This window comes from Protopterus annectens, chromosome 6.part0 (assembly GCF_019279795.1).
Source record: "Protopterus annectens isolate FY-2018-M chromosome 6.part0, PAN1.0, whole genome shotgun sequence".
Classification (NCBI taxonomy): domain Eukaryota; kingdom Metazoa; phylum Chordata; order Ceratodontiformes; family Protopteridae; genus Protopterus; species Protopterus annectens.
Window position 1 is genome coordinate 275,306,865 of NC_056737.1, and position 21,944 is coordinate 275,328,808.

At 36.4% G+C, this 21,944-nt stretch overlaps 1 protein-coding gene across 5 annotated transcripts in view; it reads right to left on the minus strand.

The window, feature by feature from the left end:
• Window positions 1-21,944, minus strand: part of SMOC1 (SPARC related modular calcium binding 1) — a 1,430,756-nt gene that overhangs the window by 711,448 nt on the left and 697,364 nt on the right. For 2 of the 5 annotated variants that reach the window (XM_044074027.1, XM_044074029.1), the window contains exon 6: window positions 13,890-13,979. The exons of 1 other annotated variant lie outside the window; for it this stretch is intronic. In XM_044074027.1, coding sequence (XP_043929962.1) covers window positions 13,890-13,979 — 90 coding nt within the window. The remainder of the gene's footprint in view (window positions 1-13,889; window positions 13,980-21,944) is intronic. 2 more of the 5 variants (XM_044074030.1, XM_044074028.1) reach the window with 1 other exon arrangement.

Genomic DNA, 21,944 nt, shown 5'->3' on the forward strand with positions numbered 1-21,944 from the left:
ATTTCAAACATAGGCAGTATGCAGATTAATTCCAAAACTGATCTGTTTAACATCAGAACCACTCAGTTCTAAGCAAACATTGCCTAAACAATTACCTATTTTTCAATTCCTTTACACTACATGTCCGTTTTTGTCTTCTAAATCATTTTCTAAACTTTCCTCTACTAATTGCATGTTGTGTTAATATGAAATCATTACGACTTGGAAGCAATTTCTCAGTTTATGTAAGTAAGTTACTAATCACATCAGCCGATAACATCATAATCTTAGAATTTTCATCTAAACTTTATAGACGCAATCCACATAAGCAACTAAAAATGTGACAATCTGATCAAGAACTCAGTCTTTAAAACAAACATGAAATTAGGAATATTATACAGGGAATATATTCCTGATATAACTGCCATTGCAAGTTTATACCTACTCTCCTCCATAATGTACCGTTTCTATTTTTTTTTACTAATCTAATGTAATCTCTATGTCATAAAATTGAACAGGCACACAAAAAATATGTAGCTTCTCTGATGGCCACTAGAGTAGAACCCATTGCTTTTACTAACTGCATCGCCTGCAATGGCTAGAAATTGTATATTATCTTGCAATTGTGAAACTTTATTATGGTCATAAACATCCCCCTTTATCCTAATATCCCTCTTACTCTGACATCATTACTTGGAGGATAATTACAATCTAAGAGCATCTATTGGCCATTTTGTTGACATTATCAAGTTGAGCAATAAACAGGGTAACTCAAAATTCACTGTGGGCACTGGGAACAGTGCAGCAAACTGCCATTCAGTACATGGTCTAAACCTGCTTATTTACTTATATACATCCTTGGCAATTTACCTATGGACATTAGGGCTGGTAAATGGATGCTAGCACTAGATAGTATTTTGAAAGTCTTTTATACATGCAGTATTAGGTATATGCAGTGCTGAAGAGTGAGAAGAAAAGAACTGATAGAGGATGTAATGGCAAACAGTACAATATCACAGTCTATAAACATAGTTTATAACAGTCTCAGCTGGTGTTTAGCGCCATCTTTCCTTCACTTTTAACAAACCTATTGTCTCCTGCAAACCTCAGTGGTGTGTATGCGCCATTATTCCACAGTTTTACTGTAATTGTGGGATACTTTAGCAGATTAAGGTTGTAAAAGTCTACAAATCACCCAGTGTGAATTCAAGTAAAACCTATACCAAGTGCAGTGCTTTAAATTTGCGGTCTGCAGCACACCAAAATAAAGTTGTAAAAGTCTACAAATTACCCAACATGAATTCAAGTAACAACTACACCAAGCTCAGCCCTTTAAATCTCCAGTCTGCAGCACACCAAAATAAGTTGTAAAAGTCTACAAATCACCCAATGTGAATTTAAATAACACCTACACCAAGCTCAGTGCTTAAAATCTCCAGTCTGCAGCACACCAAAATAAGTTGTAAAAGTCTACAAATCACCCAGCGTGAATTTAAATAACACCTACACCAAGCTCAGTGCTTAAAATCTCCAGTCTGCAGCACAGCAAAATAAAGTAAATGTTTGAAATTAATTTTATCACTCTCCTGCAACCTATACTTTCTTTGTAAGGCTCTCTGCACACCACTGGGCACCACGTTTGCTATAACCCTTCCTGTTCCTCTCTATTTCTCTGCAAATAATTGTTCCTGCCAAATTTCCTTCCTTTTTACCCCATCACTGCTTTGTGTTAACTCCGTGACACCTAGTAAACCTTATCCTATACTACAGCTCAGTACAGCTCTATTCCTTGCTTTTCCCTTCCTTTTACCTTTCCTTTGCATTCTTGTCATTAAATACACTGTAATAGTCTGATTACTGATTATTTTACTCTACTTACGTTTCCAGTGATAGGATTTTGCTGATAGCTGCAATCGGGTTCTTCGCACTCCATTTGCTTCGCTTACTACACTCCCCTACCCTGCCTCATATCCCACAAACTCCCAGAGCCTCTCTCCTCATATCCCCAGGAAACCATTCCCTCTAATTTCCATTATCCAGTTATATATAGCTCTACCCTACCCACACCCACATCACATTCATACCTTACCCACTTTTACTGAACCAAGCTTATCTGCTTTACCCTCTCTCCATCACCTTCAGTCTCATTCCTCCTACTATAATTCTTTGCATCTTACTATACTTCAGCCCTCACAGTACAAACATCACCTCTAACTATCTTACATTAACTCCAGGCTTACCACCTTCTCTCCTAGTACACCTAGTTTTTCAATCCACCTATTAATACACACATCAAACTAACATTACTATTGACCAATCACATCTTCCCCCAGCTCCTTATCACAAACCACCAAGACAAAACACCTATCCAAATTGTCAAAGCCTATCCTTAAGACAACACATTTCCAACCTTACCTTAAGCTGCTCACATATCACTAGATAACATAAATTTCTAATTAAACCTGATGTTTCATTCTAACATAGAAATACCACTTCTATTTTTAAACCCACCCTCACACTAGACATGCTCCTCTTAACCTGCCTATCATCTTTACTCTTAATTCTCAACCTCATTACAACTATATCCTCACATATCCCCACACATCAATAACCTCATCTAACCATCTCCCCAATAAACAACACAGCTTCGCACATATCTCCTCCCAGCTTTTCCCCTATACCCTCCTATATTATTCAACCCACAAATTGGCCTCCTGACCTCCTATGAAACCACACTCGGCGCTAGTACTATTACTTGTGTATACAAAACACATCCCATGGTATTCATTCTTCATCATCTATCTACTCAAAAGTGGAGACATACATCCTAACCAAGGCTCACCCTTTAATCCTAACCCAAAAGTAACCCCAAAGACTTAAACATACTAACACTGAACCTTAGAAGTATATGTAATAAAAAATAGCTCTGGTGCATGCCTGGATGGATCAAAATAAACCTGACATACTAGCCCTTACAGAAACATGGCTACACCCCAATGTAAGACTCAGAAATAATACCTCCAAACTTCACAATAACCAGACAGGACAGATCTAAAATGAAAGGGGAGGGACAGCCCTTCTATATCTCTCTGAACTCAATATCACACCCTACACCAGTAATATACCCATCTTTTCTAATGCTGAGGTACTAATCTCTTTCTTTGAACCTCAACAACAAAAATAAATTGCATAATAGTAATATATATCCCACCAGGTTACAATACACCAGTGTTGGAAGATATATTATCCTGAACATCCCTATCCCACCCCACCAATTTTCCCTCTTCCGCTGCATCATCTATTTCCCTGAGTGATCATCTGCAAGCTTATGCCCTTAGAACAATCTAGCAACAACTAAGAGTATACGCTGTAAAACTGGTTAGGAATTCAACTAATTTTTGTGAGCATAAATTCAACATTGTCCTACATGAAATAGACTGGACACCCCTTAAACTACTACCCCTTAATGATACCGTACTACACTTTAATAACACCTTCCTTCACATACTTAATACCCTAGCCCCCATTTGTATGAAAACTATCAGAAAGAACTCAGCCCCATGGCTCTCCAAGGAATGTAAACACCTGATAAAGCAAAGGGACTTAGCCTGGAAAACCTGGAATCTAAACAAAAACAAACAAAATCATGTCAACTTCAAAACACTATGTAACAAAGTGACAAAATTAATCAACAAAGATAAGAAATCATAATATTTCCAGCTTCAACTCCAGCTTAAAGCCAACCCCAAAAATGTTGGCACTCCATATCTACTCTACTTTACTTAACCCCAGGAAAAATACAGATCACACCCCATCACCTAATACCCCTCCATCACAAACAGCTGAAAATTTTAACAAGCACTTCGTAAAATCAATAGCAGACCTACTAACTAACACTGTACCCCCTGACCTTTCAACCTATTTACGCACCAATCCTATACCATCAACTACCTCTAACCCTGCCATAAATAACCATCCTACTCAACAAAATATCATACAAACCCCATTCTCATTTTACCTCATACCCAAAGACACCATAAAGAAACTGTTACAAAAACTAAAACACCTTGGCCGATAATCTTCCATTACACTACCTTAAACTGGCTGCCAACTCAATTGCCTGCCCAGTAAGTATCTTTATAAATAGTTCTTTATCCAAATCAGAAGAACCAATCACATGGAAACAGTCTCACATCACTCCCATCCACAAAGGAAGCAACTGTATTGAACTAACCACCTTCCATCCTATATCGATCTTGTCACCCATATTCAAAGTTCTTGAAAGAGAGATACATCAGCAGGTAATGCAATACCTATTGCAAAACAACCTTTTAACCCAAACCCACCATTGTTTCTGACCCAACCACAGCACATCTACAGCCCTATTATCTTTTAAAGACACCGTGAACAAGGCCAGAGACGGAGGATGCTATACAGCCTCAGTATTCCTTGACCTCTCTATGGCCTTTGACACTGTCTCTCATGCCCTACTACTGAGCACACTGCCTAACTTAAGCTTCTCATATAACACATTAAAATGGTTTCAGAGCTACCTTGAGGATCGTAAACAAGCAGTGAAATGGTTCAATGATCTCTCACCCTTTCTCCACAACCCTACTGGAGTCTCTCAAGGCTCGATCCTCGGACCCCTACTCTTCAACATTTTCACTAACGACCTTCACACTTCCTCCCACCCTGGAACCCTCACTCAATATGATGATGATTCCAACATAATCTGTACCACTCAATCACTACCACAACTGCTTTCAAAAACTCAACAGTCCTTTACTGCAGTCGAATCCTGGCTAAAAAAATGCCCAAGTCTTTCTTAATCCAAAGAAGAGTAAATTAGCACTGTTTCACTCTATAAAAACACCTCCCCTGTCAATGATCACTTCAACACCTTTGCATGTGACAACACTGTCATAGAAATAGTGCACAAAACCAAACTTCTAGGAGTAATCATTGACATTAAACTTTTCTTTAAGCCCCATATATAGCAAAATATAAAGAAAACTCATAAAAAACTGGGACTGTTATATAGAAGCAAACTATAGCAACCAAAGCTAACCTAGCAAAAACCTTTTTACTTCCCTGCCTTCTTTACAGTGTCCCTAATCTAACTAACTTAAAAACGTCTACTCTAAGCAAGATGGAACAGTGCTACAACAAAGTTGTGAAGTTTGCTACAAACTTTAAATATCGCACACACCACTGTAATCTGCTACTAGAACTAAACAGGCTAGAACTCCCCAACCAACTTGCTTTCCTTCAGCTATCCACTTTGCACAACCTTATTTTCAAGCCAACCTAGTCATATCTTACACACCAAATAGATCCCTACGATCAGAAGACAAAAATCTCTTAGCTATCTCAAAACCCATAAAAAATAGGTCACTCTCTAGATTCATATTGTGTCTCTAAACTATGAAATTGACTACCTGTAGCTACCAGGTGCCTGGCGTAACCCACTTTAAAGCCTCTTTAAAAAATCATCTCATAAACACATGGCTCTGCTCCTGTACAAATGTAGCCTAATGCTCAGCTCTTCCTCTTCTTCCACACTAGCTTCATTCCATTCTTCTTCTGTCATATCTCACTCCTTCACAGTCTGCAAGATCCTAAGTCTCTCCTAACTCCTTCTCTGTTTCTATACCATCTCCTTAAGCTGTTGCTCAGTCTGTAATGCCGCTATTTCTTCTTAACTCTCTCACTGTCTTTCTGCATCACTAACTCTTCAGCTATTATTTTTCTAGCTTAAACCCAACATTTTATTTTTCATGTACTATAACAGCTGATGTCATACACTGTACTACTTACACACTATTTTTATACATTTTATCTACTCATAGGCTATGTATATGTTGTTAGAATGACTAAAATTGTCTATAATGATATAACTCTATAGAATTATCCAGATATGCAGTACATCTTGTAACCTAGTTTACGTTCTATCAACTTATTTTTGTATAGTCTTCCTGATGTTACTTGTATTGTTTCTGGACTATAATATATTTGCATTTTACTGTATGTGGAGCTTTTCTCCCTGGGCCTCCACTGAAAATGGATTCTGTAGACCCAGTCGGACCAGCCCGGTAAACAAATGTCAGATAAATAAAAATAAATAGTTAGTAGCAAAACATAATCTGTCTAAGAAAAACAATGTTTACATGTATACAGATCAATTGTTTTATGAATTTAATGATACAGTTGAGTATTAGGTAGTTAATAGTTATTAGAAAATTGGATATTATTTACACCTTACAAAGGAATTATCAACAGATACTTTTTTAGACCATGCTTAAAGGCCCACTTACAGTACAATTGGATTTGTAATTGTGGTATAACCTGTAGTTTCATAGGTTAGTACCAGGCAAGTAATAATAGGTTCATAGGTTAGCACTATGCAGTTAAGTTTGAACAATCACATACAACCTAGACATGTGCCCTAGGAAGTACTGCAGTTAGATTTACCTCCTTTCTTGCTAAGGACCATAATAATAATCCCTGGGGTAAATGTGTTTGAACACATCCAATCATCAAGACTCAACTTGTAGCAGACTAAGGTGGGGAGCCATTTAAAATTCAAGAAAAGCTTTTATCACAGTTCAGGAATTCTTAGGTTAAAGAACCAATCACAAAGTCCTACTTACTATGTTATGATGTAATCTGAGTGTGTTTCTAACATTAGCAGTGCTTCCAAGGTGGAGAATATATAGTAAAACATGGTCAGCCTAAAAGACAAGACAGAGATTGCCACAAAGAAGTCAGGATTAGACAGAAAAAAAGTGATTTCTTTAAAAAGCTTTCTGGTTTACTAAGGCAGCCTAGCTCATTGATTCTCTTGATTAGGAAGTGTTGAAGTACTTCAAGATGGGATACTTGTTTGTCAAAATATATAACAACTGGATTATTAAATTCAGTCAAATGTCTTAACTGCCCCATTTTGGAGGAATGTCTCTGTTTTGATGTCTGATTTACCCCTACATTTGATATACCTATTTTTGGAGGACTGTCCCTATTTTCAGGCTTGATTTACCCATTCACATGATTTTCTGAATCCCCCTCAACACGTGATTTTTTGAAAGATTTTTATGTGTCTAGTACACAGAAAACCACAATGCATGACCAATATATTTGTGGCACCAATAATTTATAGAAAGAGGACACAAATCTTATGTCTCCCTTTTTCAGAAGCAAAGATAAATGACCTTGTGTTATAGAAATCTGCAGTACAGTTCATTAAAGCCTAATGATTTTATACTGTCTCTTTGATAATGTGCTCATATTCTTTTCAATCATTTTATCTCTGTTTTTAAACATGTGTCTTGTTGTTGAAGCATTAAATTCAGTTTATGCTAATTGCTTGTTCAGATTTTTTGACAGATGTACCTAGTTTTAATGGCCTATCTATTTTCAATGTCCGCAGGTCGAAGTATGCATTCAATGATCAGCCTTAAAAAAACAGGAAAATATGGGGACTAAGTCCTCTATGGATCCTAAGGAAATATATTTGATATGTGCCTACACAATGGAAAACTACTTTTTAACTGCAACTGATACTTGATGCTGATGAAAGTGGTCACTGGCCTGATCTCTAATGACCTTATATGGGGGTTCCATTTATGTGACAATCACTAAGAAAGACATCATGATTACAATACACCTTTTTGCATTAAATCTAAGGCCATGGCCAGAACATTAGGTGCTGATACTATATAGCTCTTCTTGGACAATTTAAGAGTCTGTGGGGGGAATCAGTTATGACACCCAGTTTACAGTAACTACAAACCTCGAACATCTGACTTTACATCACAGAAGTAAATGCCAAAGAGAAGCCAACCTAGCAAAGAGCATTGGAGGTTTCCACTAGTGACTAATCTATTAGATGAGTACATTCCACCAGTTCTTAATTTGTAACAATGATCAGCGACTAAGCATTCTACTTGGTAATATAGAAGTTAATATTTAATTCTGTACATTTATCTGCAATGCCTGCATGGAGAATCCTACTGACTGCCTTAGCAAAGTAATGAAAAATGTCAAGAACAGAATGACCCCTGTCAGTGAGATAATTTACACCCTCAAAGAAGCCAACCAAATTGAGCAAGACCTATCTTTTACAAAACCATGCTGACTAGATTTAAATGTTTGTAAATTACTAATTTTGCTGTAAATGAGACTGACCAAAATTACAAATTTTGCTGTAAACGAGACTGGCCAAAATTAACTCCATAGTTTTAAAGATAATAATTGTGATACTAATTTAACAATAACTTCCAAGTCCAGTGATGACACTGGCCTTATTTAGGGGCACCAAAACAGCTGATCTCTGGAGCTCAGGTACATAATCTATACAGATGTTGAGATTAAAAAGGTTCTGGAGAAATGTGCTTCGTTCTAACAATAAGGCAATCAGGTATATTGTCTAGGCCCATACAGCTGATCTTTTTTAGTTATTGTAACAGCTTCAAGTGTCTGAGAAAGAACTGTTGAAATATTCCAGGGAGAGGACATCTGGTTGTGAGAGAAGGAAAATAATTGGCTAAATTTGTCAGACAGGACATTTCTCATGGCTTGAGTATCAGAATATGCAGTGACCGTCACTTTATCTTTGGTGCAGTATTGAGCATTATATCTACTTCTAAAACAGTTGAAACAAGCCATGTAATTAAACTTCACAGAAGTAACAATCTTTAATTCATACTCACCCTTATTCTTCATAACCATGCATTTAGGATCATTGCAGACCCAGATCTGCTACTCCTCCTCCATCTTACTGATAGGATAGTGTAAATTCTTTTTGTAAGAACCATTCTCTATCTGTTATAAAATGTGCTGAGAGTTCCATCATAGATGCTTAACTACTTCCTGACCACCCCAAATAATGTCAGAACAAGACAGCTGGCCTTGAATGTATTAAAGGGTGTTAGCTGAAATGTCCCTTAAGACGTCATTACAGAAGTGTTAAGTTTTTCTTTTCCATTAAGCAAATCTGTTTAGACTGGAGATGGTTGGCTTTTTGTCTTTCAAAGGATTGTTTGGAAAGGTTACAGAGTAGTGTGAATGCTATACAATATATTTGTTTATTTATTTATTTCCACTTATTCCAGGTTTCATCTCTAATGTACAGAAAATGTTTAGTTCCTTAAAAAGACTCACTTATTCCAGGTTTCGTCTCTAATGTATAGAAAATGTTTAGTTCCTTAGAAAGACAAACATTTTTATTGTGTTTGTACATTCTAGTAATTAGTGGAAAGAATTTTTCTTGAAGATGAAGGAGGGTATGGATGAGTGTTCAGTAGCACTAGAAATGCTAGATGAGGATTTTCATCTAAATGAGAAAAGTTTGACTGGATATTTTAGAGCTAAGTTATTAACACTAAAGGTAAGGGACAGTGGTCACTGGATGGGGGTGGGTGAATGGCTGCAGAAGAAATGTTGATAATACCTTAAGATGGGATTAAGAATGGAGATGGCTTTGAGTGTACCTTAGGATGAGTGTAATCTCTGATAAATTGGATGGTTGGAGATCTGCTAGAAATTTAGAGATGTCACCAGAATAAAGATCCACAATCTAAAAGTTAACCTTCCAAAAGCAGAAATAATGTTCTGAAATAGTGCCTGAAATATTTTAAGGGAAGAGAATGATAGCTGACAGGCCACTGCAAAAAGGAATGGGTTGTTCCTAATAGCAGGAATTTCTACAGCTACCATGTTAGGGTCACAGTCTGAGGTAATGTATGGATGTGCAATTGTAAACATTTTGTGGTAGAATTTATACAGGGGTAAAGTTCTTCTACCAGATCTACTACCTGGCCTGGAGTCAAAGGTGTAATTATAGCCAGGGGGAAGAAGTACTGAATTCTGGAACTGTCATCCTTATGCCAGGATTTTGTGACAGTAACTATGTCTTGCGAGTAAGTGGAGAGGAATGCAATAATTAAGTCTAATTCGTTTATGATGCTGTTGGCATTTAGCAGGGGACAGAGGGAATACAGTTGGTATGAGCTGGGGCTGGGTTCAGTTAGATCTAATTAGAAGAATAAAGATTGTTGTGTTTTTTGGCTTTTCCCGGTTAGGGGTCGCCACAGCAGAACTCCGGTCCGCTAATGATTGGCAGTAGATTTTTACGTGCCAAGCTGCCATCCCTGAAGCACAACCTTCAACGAAGGCATGCCCATTCACGCATGTCTCCACACAGAAGACACTTTAGCTGAGAAGTGAACAGGATGTCTTACTGTGAGGCGACAACGCTACCCAGCACCACCACTGCAATATAATTAGAAGAATAAAGATTACAGAACTGAAAGTGACAAGAAGGTTTGGCAATTTCACATAGAGATGTGAGAGTTTAGTGGAACAGGCTATCATTAGGTAGTGGTATGGGGCAGAGATTTGTTAGAAGAGGAGGTAGTGGGACGAGAATAAATGATGCAATTTGACAGAGACAGGAGATATAGATATTCTTGGATGATTAAATATTCTGGATATGCTTGTGTCTAGACTAGAAGGAGATACAAACTACAGTCTGATTCAAGCAGGGAAAGAGAAGCAAAAAAACACTGAGGCTGTGTTTCTTTTTTTTCACTGAATGATTTAGCTAAAGCAGAAATATACTGGCTTCTGTAAATAAAATTCAGTGAAATGAAGTATCATCCTCAGTTTGTGTAACACAGTACCATATATACACACACACACACACATATATATATATATATATATATATATATATATATAGGTCTGCTTCTACATTTTGAAGTTTCAGAACTTCAAATTTCTTATAGGGATTTTGAAAGTCGGTCTTCTGGCATTTTGGTCTTCTGAAGTAGACCCACACACACACACACACACACACACACACACACACACACGTATGTATGTGTGTGTGTGTGTGTGTGTGTGTGTATATATATATATATATATATATATATATATATATATATGTATAAATGGCTATATAGATGGATGGATATATATATATATATATATATATATATATATATATATATACAAATGCTCTGATGCTTACTTCTCACAATCTTTTTGGACGACCTATGTGCATTGCACAACTTTGTAAATATTGTAAATATGTACTTACTCTGAGTACATTATGGTCGTACATTGTACAAATACTGTAAGATTTGTGATCTGCTGATTGAGCTATGAGATAGTATACCATTTGACTGTTTGCATTTAACTGTATCTGCCTTTTACATGTTAACATTCTACCACTCGTTATCCGACTATTATTATTGCATTCAACTGTTACACCTGCCTAAATATCAGCATTCTACCTCATGTTAATCTTTAATAACCTATGTATTTCAACTATAACTTCTTGGAGCTTTTCTCCCCAGGACTCCACTGAAGATGGGTATTAGTTGTCCAGTCGTACTATCCTGGTAAAACAAATGTTAAATTAAAAAAAAAATAAAAAAATAAATAAATAAATATATATATATATATATATATATATATATATATATATATATATATATGTGTGTGTGTGTGTGTGTGTGTGTAAAATAAATAAAAATGTGCTAGAATCATCATGATAGAATGAGAAATTGTTTCCACAAGTAACATTTACATATTTTCAATCAACTAGCTGCCGAAAAACAAACCCAAAGGAATATAATTTCAGCAACTGCTCTCTAGTTGCAGGTATATTTGGCAGGATCTCCGGGTCAAAAGGGGCAGTTATGAACATTATCATTCATTTGACTTTCAAAGTAAGCATACAAATAATGAATATACTATCTTCTCTGACAAGAACAAAAATTTTAACGGCACTTTGTCAAAATCAGTTAAAACATTCGCAGTTGTGCTGCAACCATATTATTCAACATGAGCACATTTACAAACCAAATTATATGACTGTATCATAATTTATCACACAAATGTTTAGGGAACTGCATATTAGTAAAGGAAAACAGCAAAACAATAAGTCTCCATATTGAAAAACAAATGTGCATAACTTTAAAACTGAACAAACAAACAGAATACCATCAGTGTAAACATTGCTCATTAATGAAATGTTTGTAAAATTACAAAAGATTTTCTACATTAAAATAAATATAAAAATAGTGGTGTTTTACTGGTGTTTGTTATGAATGTTTTGTTAAGGCAAAACGGTAAACATATTCTTTTTCTGTTTTTGATAAACAAATATGAAAATGTTTAAAAAATCAAAGAGGACAGCAAATTACTATGAATGTAAGAATTGTTCAAAACATCATTTTAAAACTGACGAGTATGTAATATATGAAAATGCCCACTAGTTGATTTATAAATGGATAAAACTACAATTCCCTTTTTTTTTTAACAAATATGAAAAAGGGATAATAATGCACTACAACAGAGAACTTATTCTACCTAATGCAACCTACAAAAAGAATGGTAGTTTACCTACATATACATTTTAGACTTCAATAATGTTCTATTTTTTAAATACAATATTTCTGCTATTCCATTTAGAAGGTATTATATAACCAGAAACTGTAAGATATACGTGAACACATCAGAAATATTTGACTACAGACTGATGGGAAATTTATTGATGGCTTTACTACTTCTGAGTTGAAAAGGTCAAGCTGTTTCCCCATGTGCTGCATCAAATAACCTTTCTTTCTCTACTTCCTTTGTGCATGTGAGTGTGCACAGGCATGCATTTATGTACCCCATTAAACTGATTCCTTTATTTATTTGCAGTTTGTTAACCGGGAAAGTCCATTAGGCCAGAGTGAGCCCTTTTTCAATGGAGGCCCGAGGAGAAAAGCTCCATGTACATACAATCAAGACTAATACAGGGTATTACAAATATAAAAATCAGCTGGGTTATTACCAACAATTTTATATGAGACAAAATAACAGTTTGCATAGTATGCCAAGGTCATAGGTTTATGGTACATTAAGCATAAAGATTTCAGAGGTAGATAGTCTACAATATTTAAAGTGAAAAAAGAGGGAGAGAAGGAAATTAAAGGAGTAAGGAGAAGGGGAAGGACAGGATGTCTCAGAGTTAGTTGGAGTTTAGAGAAGGTATACATGATAGTGCAAGTATAACAGAAAGATTAGGAGGGGTGGGAGCAAGAGCACTCCCATTTGGAAGCGAGATAAGAGTGGAATAAGGTTTTGAAGGTATAGGGGTACTGGGGTAGTTTGAATATGGGAAAGAAATGAATTCCTCTCTTTTTATTATTATATTATATAATTACATTATATTATATTACACTATATTATATTATATTATTATATTATTATTTTCTGTCTTTTTCTCTACCTTACCTATGTAATGGGGCTTCTCGATACATCACTACTGATTCAGTGTGTGTATTCTATAAGCTCACAAATGACAAAGTTTAAAGAAACGGAAGTATATGACATACTTTCCAACTGTGCAAAACATCTTTTAACTTGAATTATTTGTTTATTTTGTTGAAGGAAATAAGTCTAGTGTGATGATAGTAGTGAGAGAACAGTAAAAGAGATAATGACTGTCACATGACATTGCACTATCTGAATATAGATAATTTATTAGCAACTCTGTCCTAACAGCATCTGTAGGTAGATTTGCCACTGGTTGTACTTCTCTACAAACAGCAGACCTGAGTGTGGCCTGCTATATGCATGAATGCTATGTGGTAACCTGGCAGCAAGATATAAACACAGAAACTGTGTGTGTGTGTGTGTGTGTGTGTGTGTGTGTGTGTGTGTGTGTGTGTGTGTGTGTGTGTGTATGTATACACATACACATCTGTCTGCCTATCTCTGTGTGTACATTACTTATATATGTTTATGTACTAAACAAAGAAATAGTTGGGTAACCTTAAGAAAATATATCAGTTTTTACAAATTGCTGCTAAATACATTATGTATAAAATGTACAAACTCAAATGTTTACTCACCATCTCCATCAAAATAGGGCTGCGCCTCTACCGTTGGCGTTGGCTTCACTCCATCATCTGAGTTGAGAGTTAAAAACAACCGAAAAGAGACTACCATTATTGAGGTAAATACTATCTACTCTCCGGCATTGTTGAATGGTTTGTTTTAAACATGGCCCATTTAGGACCATAACAGTTTATTATGCCAAATAAATAACTAACAAATAAACAAACAAAACTAACAAATATCAACACAAAACAAAGGAAAACAAAAAATAAAAATAAAACAGACATGCGACATGACACAAAATAAATTTAACAAATGGTATTGAATATATCTTTAAAGTTGTACCTCTCACCTGCTTTTCATGACCTAGTACATTTCAAACTTCAAGCCCATATGAAAGTAAATGCTTTTCAGCACATCTCACATCAGTAGAGGGTGCATCTTGTATTGTTGTATGTGAAGAAAGAGCTTTCTTAGGCAGACCTTTCAGTGTATTATAGCATCCTTGGATTAATACAATATTATTTCAGAAATTTCTATGGTTATGACACTTTCTGTGTCTTACTTTTCTCCTGAAGTGTCTGTATCCTGTGTCTGTCTAGGCACCTCATTCCTATCACACCAAAGCAAAACATTGCATAGTATTCTGCAGCTCTATATGCTATTCAGTATCCACATCCCAGAATGGAAAAAAATGACACCTCCCTCACAAAACAGACAGAAAAGCAGACCAAATGAACACACTAACAGTTAAATTTTAGCAAGGTTTTTCATGGAAATGATAGGCATCATGACAACAGGCATCTTTGTTGAGTGATACTTCACTACCTTAATTAGGATATTATTAAAAAAATTCCAACATTACAACTCAAAGCACTACGAAAATATTTGTAAATGGTGGAACAGAATATAACTTACTAAAATTAATGCTAGCACAAACTAAAGTTTGTAGGCAAAAAGGAAGTCTTACTTACTCAATTACACATATAAATCTGCCCTTTTTTGAAAACCTGATAATGTATAAGGGTGGTCAGACTGCCCTAGAGAAGTCTTAACAAGTCAAGGGGCCTAGTTACTCTTTGCCCCAAAGTAGTACCTTACACTTTCACTGGAATGTGCCATCTCTTCTCCTTCCCAGTACCTTCATCTGTTGAGAGAAAAGCAAATGGCATTGTGGCCCATACTTACAACTGAGAAACTGTGACATGCAATGATCCTTGTTGAGCCATGAACAGTTTTGAAAAAGGCCATAATACTCAGTTTATTAAATTAAATATAAAACTACAAGAACACGACTTCTTTGGAGCAGAGTGTATGGCATTAATTACAGCTGCAGTTTTTTACTAACAGTTTAATGTGAAATAAACAGAACTATATCTATATAAGCAATAAGTGGATGGCAACAATTCTTACACACGTGTCTATTGTGCAAGGCCAGAAAGCATGGCCTTGTGTACCATGTAACCCTCTCTGTTCACAAGCTTACTGATATGCAGCTAAGTAGTGAGGGTTATCAATGTAACACAAAATCAGCAGTCCGTGGGCATGGCCTTTGCAAATGCGTCCAGTAAGTACTCTGTTGTACTACTGTGCAAGCGATCATGTGTACTACGGCAATTCATATATGCTATACTAAGCACGATCTGTAAATGCTTCCAAAGATGGTCAGTGGACAAAAAGAGGTCTTTTTCTTGTAAACACATTTTCTCCAGCTCATACACCCATAACAGCTGCATTTCAGTGAAAGGAGACTTCCCCCAAGAATTCAGTGCACTACAACTAAGGCTTGCCTGACATCCAGGTTGAGTATTAAATGAGTCAGTTTTGTACATAGGTACCAAGTCATGGCAGGATAAAGGGTAATATATACTAATATCCTGTGGTGCTATCATCTTCCTGCAATCAAGGTTCAAGGTTCAAGAATGAGCCATAGACCTCACCAGAGATCATTATTGGTCCCCATCCCCTTATACAAAGATGAGAAGGAAATGTCTAATAATATTTATATTTAAAAGGGAAAAAACAAAAAAATAGCACAACAATGAAAAGAAGGCAATCATTTAATTATACAGAAACCAATTGTTTATCTAACTGTGTGAAATTAATAGGCTCAGGTGACTGTTTTGAAAAGCGAACTACCAGCATTCATTGCTTAAGTAAATTATGCAATGCCACCAAGTTTGCTAACAAAAGACAGCAGAATCAAACCCAGAACATTGTGACTGCCATCTTACAGGGTTATATCATGAAGTCAGTTACGTCCTTCTTCAATTTCAACCTATAAAGATGATTTCATAGCTGCTTTCTGCTTTTTCAAGCTGCTTGTCTGAAGTCAGCTTTTGGGATGAAAATGAACAAGGATGTTCAGTAGTGCATGAAATGAGGTCCCATAAAAGAATTAGTTTGCAGGTTTGGCATAAAATGCTGAACTATAAATTAACTGTGTTTTTGTCTAATTAAATGCAGACTCGCAACTTGGCAGTTATTAAAACACTGGAAAGAAACCTTCAGAACAGTTACTCTCCTGGTGGGTGTATAACATGAAATCTGAAATGTTATAGCACCATTTCATCTAAAGAGCTGATTTCACAGCAACTGCAGCCGCTTAATGTCTTTTGTTTAAAAGTACATTTTGAACTGGAAATGTGCAAGGGCAGTACAGTTGTTTATGAGCTGAGGTCTTATACATGGCAACTTGTATATTTGGTATAAAGTTATGAAGAATTGTGAAGTTAAATACTGACTCCTAACTCTGCAGCTTAACATTACTTTAGGGTTAAAGTTTCAAAATAATCAGCACATGGTTATTCATCAAGATGTTTGGCATGTTTTTGTCTAAGTTAGTTTTAAAATGAGATTTCACATCTGCTGTACAAAATAACATTTTGGAAACACATGCACAATAGCAGTGTCAGAGTTAGTGAGGTAGAGATTCATGCATAAAATATTGAAAACATGGGCTCAGAATATTAAGAAATGTTGATTTCATAGTCAGTAGTTCAAAGTCCAATAAATACAACAATAAAAAATAGTGCATAAAGACCTGCAAGGTTTGGTTTAACAGTATTTTAAAAGGAATGGAAGTGCCAACATCCTGGAAGAAACCTGCAGTGGCTGAAATACCTAAAGATGGTAAAGACCTATCAGACCCAGCTTCATACAGGCCCATTTCAACTTTAAGCCATGATTATAAAGTGTTTACATCTATAATAGCTAAAAGAAGGGAAAGATGTTGCCAAAATTGATCAATGATGATCCAGAGGGAAGCAGAATATAAAAAAATACTGCTGTTGTTTGCAGAGCCAGATCCAGCACTAGTCAACCTAGGGAGTTGTCTAGGGCCCGATGGATTGGGGGGGCACTTGCCATGGGGTTGCCACAAAACTTATACTTCTTCTTAAACACACTCTGCATGCATTGCACTTCTTCTTTAAGGACACGTGCAGAGTGCATCCTTAGTATCATCTGTGCATGCATCATACTAAAGAAGCATGCATATTTAAACACTGGAGTGAAGGGCACAGGATTTTTACAGAGAATGGGTTAGGTATTTTTAAGGAGAATTGTTCCAGATAAAAGAGATGAGAGAACACAGAGAGCAGGCTAGTGTGTGTGTGTGTGTGTGTATGTGTGAAATGCCCCAGTTAGGAATGGCAGCTTGGATAACTTATTCAGGCTCAAACACTGTACCTTTATTACAAGACCCTAGAGCACCAGCTACTAAACTGTCATCAGCTGGTGCATTTTCAAGGCCTGTTGAGTTTGTGATTTTTCAAAGAATGTTGAGTTTCTGTACATTTTAAAAACATTGAGTTCCACTGAATTTTCAAGGACTGTTGAGTTTTTGTGCATTTTCAAAGAATGTTGACTTTCTGCATATTCAAAGAACGTACAGGTTCTGTGCATTTTCAAGGAATGTTGAGTTTCAAGGGAAGATATGCTCACTGTTGCTCATGCAGAATTTGTTTTCAATGTGTAACTGTTTTGTTTAGTAAATGGCCATCATCGGTGTGTTATAAATTTTGAAATCAGCGTTAGTAGCACAACAGGTAGCTTACTTGCCTTTACTGCAGAAGGCTGTGAGTTCTATTCCCCCACCATGTAAAATGGAGTGCTGATATTGCAGTGCTGCACTCCTGAGTGTATCTTACTTCGGATGAGATGCTTAGTAACTATGAACCTGTTGATGGCTTGACAGCCATTCTGTACTGCAATATTATCAGGTAAGGATTGCAATATTATCAGCTTACCAATTTTTTTTAAATTAACATGGCAATTTATTCTTCACGGGCAGCAGGCACTGAATTTGTACATGAAACACTGAACATGAACATGAGTAGCAACCCCTTCATTAGTTATAGATCTCTTTAATGTGGAATTATTCAGATGCCTTTTACTTCAGCAGAGATTGTGTATACTGACATATACTGGTGGACTGTAATGACAGAAGCTAGGGTGGCCTTTTGTAGTTGAGATGTTCTGTAATGGGTAGTTCAGTCATTATTGGTTCATATTTTTTATTTCGTTGCTTACTGGAAAAATGTTCAAACCTGCAAATTCAAACACATTAACAAGTGGTGCTGTGTTATGCAATGAATATAATATAATACAATCAGGATGTATGTATGGTCATAAAAGTGTGTGCAAAGGACGTATGGTTTGAAAATGGCCCAAAGGTAAACTTAATCCACCACTGGCCGGATGCATTTTATTTGAATGTGTGGGTTTCAATGTGGTTTCAATGAATGCGAGTTTCAAGGGCAGAGAAGCTTACTGTCCATGCCAAGTCTGTTTTCATTGTGAGACTGTATTGTTTTGTTTAGCAAATGGCTATCAGTGTTTGTGCTATAAAATTTGAAATAAATGTTTTAAATATCTCCAATCATTGTAGAAATTAAGCAGAAAATAGTATGCACACTGACAGAATTGAACAGTGTTTATGATAAATGGGGATAAATAGCCACATAATGGTGTACTGCAATGGCTGGGGGTGGGGTGCTACCAGGGAAGGCCTGCTGTGGGGGTGGCCTGATCCATTACTCTGCCTAGAGTCCCATTTGACCATGATCTGGCTCTGGTTGTTGGTGTGTCTTGATGTAGAGAAAGCATTCGACAGAGTAAGCTGGGATTTTATGCAAAAGACAATGGAAGCATTTGCATTCCCAAATCCAAGTTTTTCTTCTTTCGGATTTTCCCGGTTAGGGGTCACCACAGTGGAATTCCAGTCTGCTAATGATTGGCAATGGATTTTTACGGGTGCTGAGGTGCCAGCTCGATGCCCAACTTTCAAAGAAGGCACACCCATTCATGCACGCACCTACCTGTATGTCTTTAAACGTCACTCGACTGTGGGGAGGACATGCAGACTCCACACAGAAGGTGCTCCAGCAGAGAATTGAACTGGAGAACCTCTTGCTGTGAGGCAACAACGTTAACCACTGCACCACCATGGCTGGTTCCCCCAATCCAACAATAAGGTTAATTAGGAAGATATATGAAGCACTGGAGGCAAAAATTAAAGTGGAAGGGTTCCTCTCTGATAAGTTGAGTCTGAACAGAGGAACCAAGCAGGGGTGTCCTGTTTCTTCTTTGTTATTTGCACTATATTTAGAGCTATTGGCAAAGAAAATAAGGGACTCAGGAATTCAAACATATTACTGGTATGGCAATCACAAAAAGTTGGCTTTATTTGCAGATGATATTACTTTGTACCTGAACAAACCAGAAAAAGACATCTTGGTGTTGTGGAACATTCTGAAGCAGTTTCAACTTTTTTTTCAGGATATAAAATTAATGAAGACAAACCAAAATGTATCCAGACAAGAAATGGTTCAGCAATATCCATATTTGTGGGGTTACAGTATAATGAAGTACTTAGCAGTATGGGTTAAAAAGGATTCTTTTATGACAGCTAAGGATATGTGGGAAGAGGCTAAACACAACATAACACAAAAACTGAGAAATTGGAAATTTTTATTTATAGATATGGATAGCAAGATACAAACAGTGGAAAACGTTTTTGTCTCTTTAGTTTTATAAACAGGTCAGGCACATTTTTTATCAACCAGAGGAGAAGTTGTGGACAGTAATTAATAAAAAGTTGAAGGATTTTATCTAAGAGCTGAACAGGGCAACAGTCAAGTGGGTGAAGTTTATCCTTCCAATAGAACAAGGTGGTTTAGGATTACCTGATTTGAAGGGATACTTTAGAGCTACACAGTTAAAGCTCAGATGCATGGGTCTATATTAGTTCGCTGAAATGGCATTTTAGCGAGAAACTAATCATCGACCCATAATCAGTGAAAATTGTGTCAGCTGAATTTACTAAGGGCAATGAAATAGTTGCCTGAAGCACAACAGACCAACGTACAGTTAAATTGAACCCACCCAAGTGGGGAGCTTTGCCCCCACACTCCCCTAACTACATATACCAACTCCGAGATTACACTACAGTGGAGAAAAGGCAAAGTTCTGTACTTGTCCGTAGCGCTTAGTGAATTCAGCAAATCGTTGAAGCAAGTTTCTCTGATTACAGGTCGATGATTAAGTATTCAATGGAATTCCATTTCAGCAACCTAATATAGACCCAGATGTATAACACAAGTAAAAAACTGTAAATCAAAGTGGAAAGGGATGATGATGAAGCAGGGGTGAATTTCAAGAATTAAGGAGAAAGGGGGATTTTGGATGCAGATTTTTCAGGAGATTAACAACAGCAATACAGAATATTATATTAATAAAGTAGCATCAAGTACTCTAAGAACTAAGTCAATGTAAAAATGGAGAAAGCAGATTCTGCCAATAGGGATGAATGCAATTAAGGGTAGGGAAAACCTTCAGGAGGGTGGCTGGAATTTACTACAGAAAACTGGCAAAGGAACCAAAGTACTGGAAGCAAATAACTAGAGAAGGAAAGGTAATAGAATGGAAGAGGCCAAGAAGACATTTGGAACGCAGACTAGAGACTGCCTTCTATATCAGGGACTGCAATCAGAGTACAGGGAAAGGGGAATCCTAAGTAAAAGATCACCTCTGGTAGAGATTTTAGTTAAATCTAGAACAGAAGCTGATGTTAAACAAGGGATAATTATAATGGCTTATAAAATATTGCATGATAAATATAAGAATCAATCAGAGGAGGTTAGAAAAAATTGGGAAGAGGGATTTGATAAGCAATTCACTAGGAAACAATGGAAGGACACATGTATAGCTCCCAAATATGCAACAAAGTCTAGAAGATTTAGGATTTTTGTTTGGAAGTGTTTACATAGGTATTTTTATATCTCAAGCAGACTTCAAATAATGTTTCCTCAGGTAAATGGCGAATGTTGGAGGTGTGATGGGGAAGAAGGAGGTAACTGTGAACATATGTTTTGGGAGTGTAATGAATTTGCAGACTTAATTCCCTACAGAGTACTCTGTTAGAAACACTGGGTGAGCAAATGGGTGTAACTAAGAAAATTATTTTCTGAGTTGGGATATAGGATCTGAATTGCTTAGCTATAGTAAGGCCATATTAAGTTTAATTCTGGTGGCTGCCAGAAAAGCAATTACTGAAAAATGGGAAACCAACTGTATGTGACGTAGTGAATGTTTTAATAGAGATGAAAGAAATGGAACTGGGATCTTTAGGAAAATGGCAGGAGCAAATTAAGTAGAAAAAAATGGAAATTGTGGGAATACATACATACAGAATAATGTTTTGGAGGAGGAGTGAGGTTTAAGGGAAGGCAGAAATTAAACAATTTATCTGACGTTGGATTAATGATAATTGTATAAAAGCATGTATGTGAGGTATAATATTTGTAACTGTGAACATGTTAACATGGTTTGTTTTCTTTTATATAAATGTTTAAGTGATAATTAAATAAAGGTGTTTACAAAAATAATAAAAAAGAGTTCCATTCCATGATAATTAAATAAAGATCTTTACAAAAATAATAAAAAAAGAATGCCACTCCATTAGTAAGGAGGTGACTGCCAAGGAGTGAGTAACATCTCTGATACAGAGAAAAAGTCAAGCCTACAGGTCTACTTTAGGCATGCAAGGAATTAAGGGTGGCTGGCTG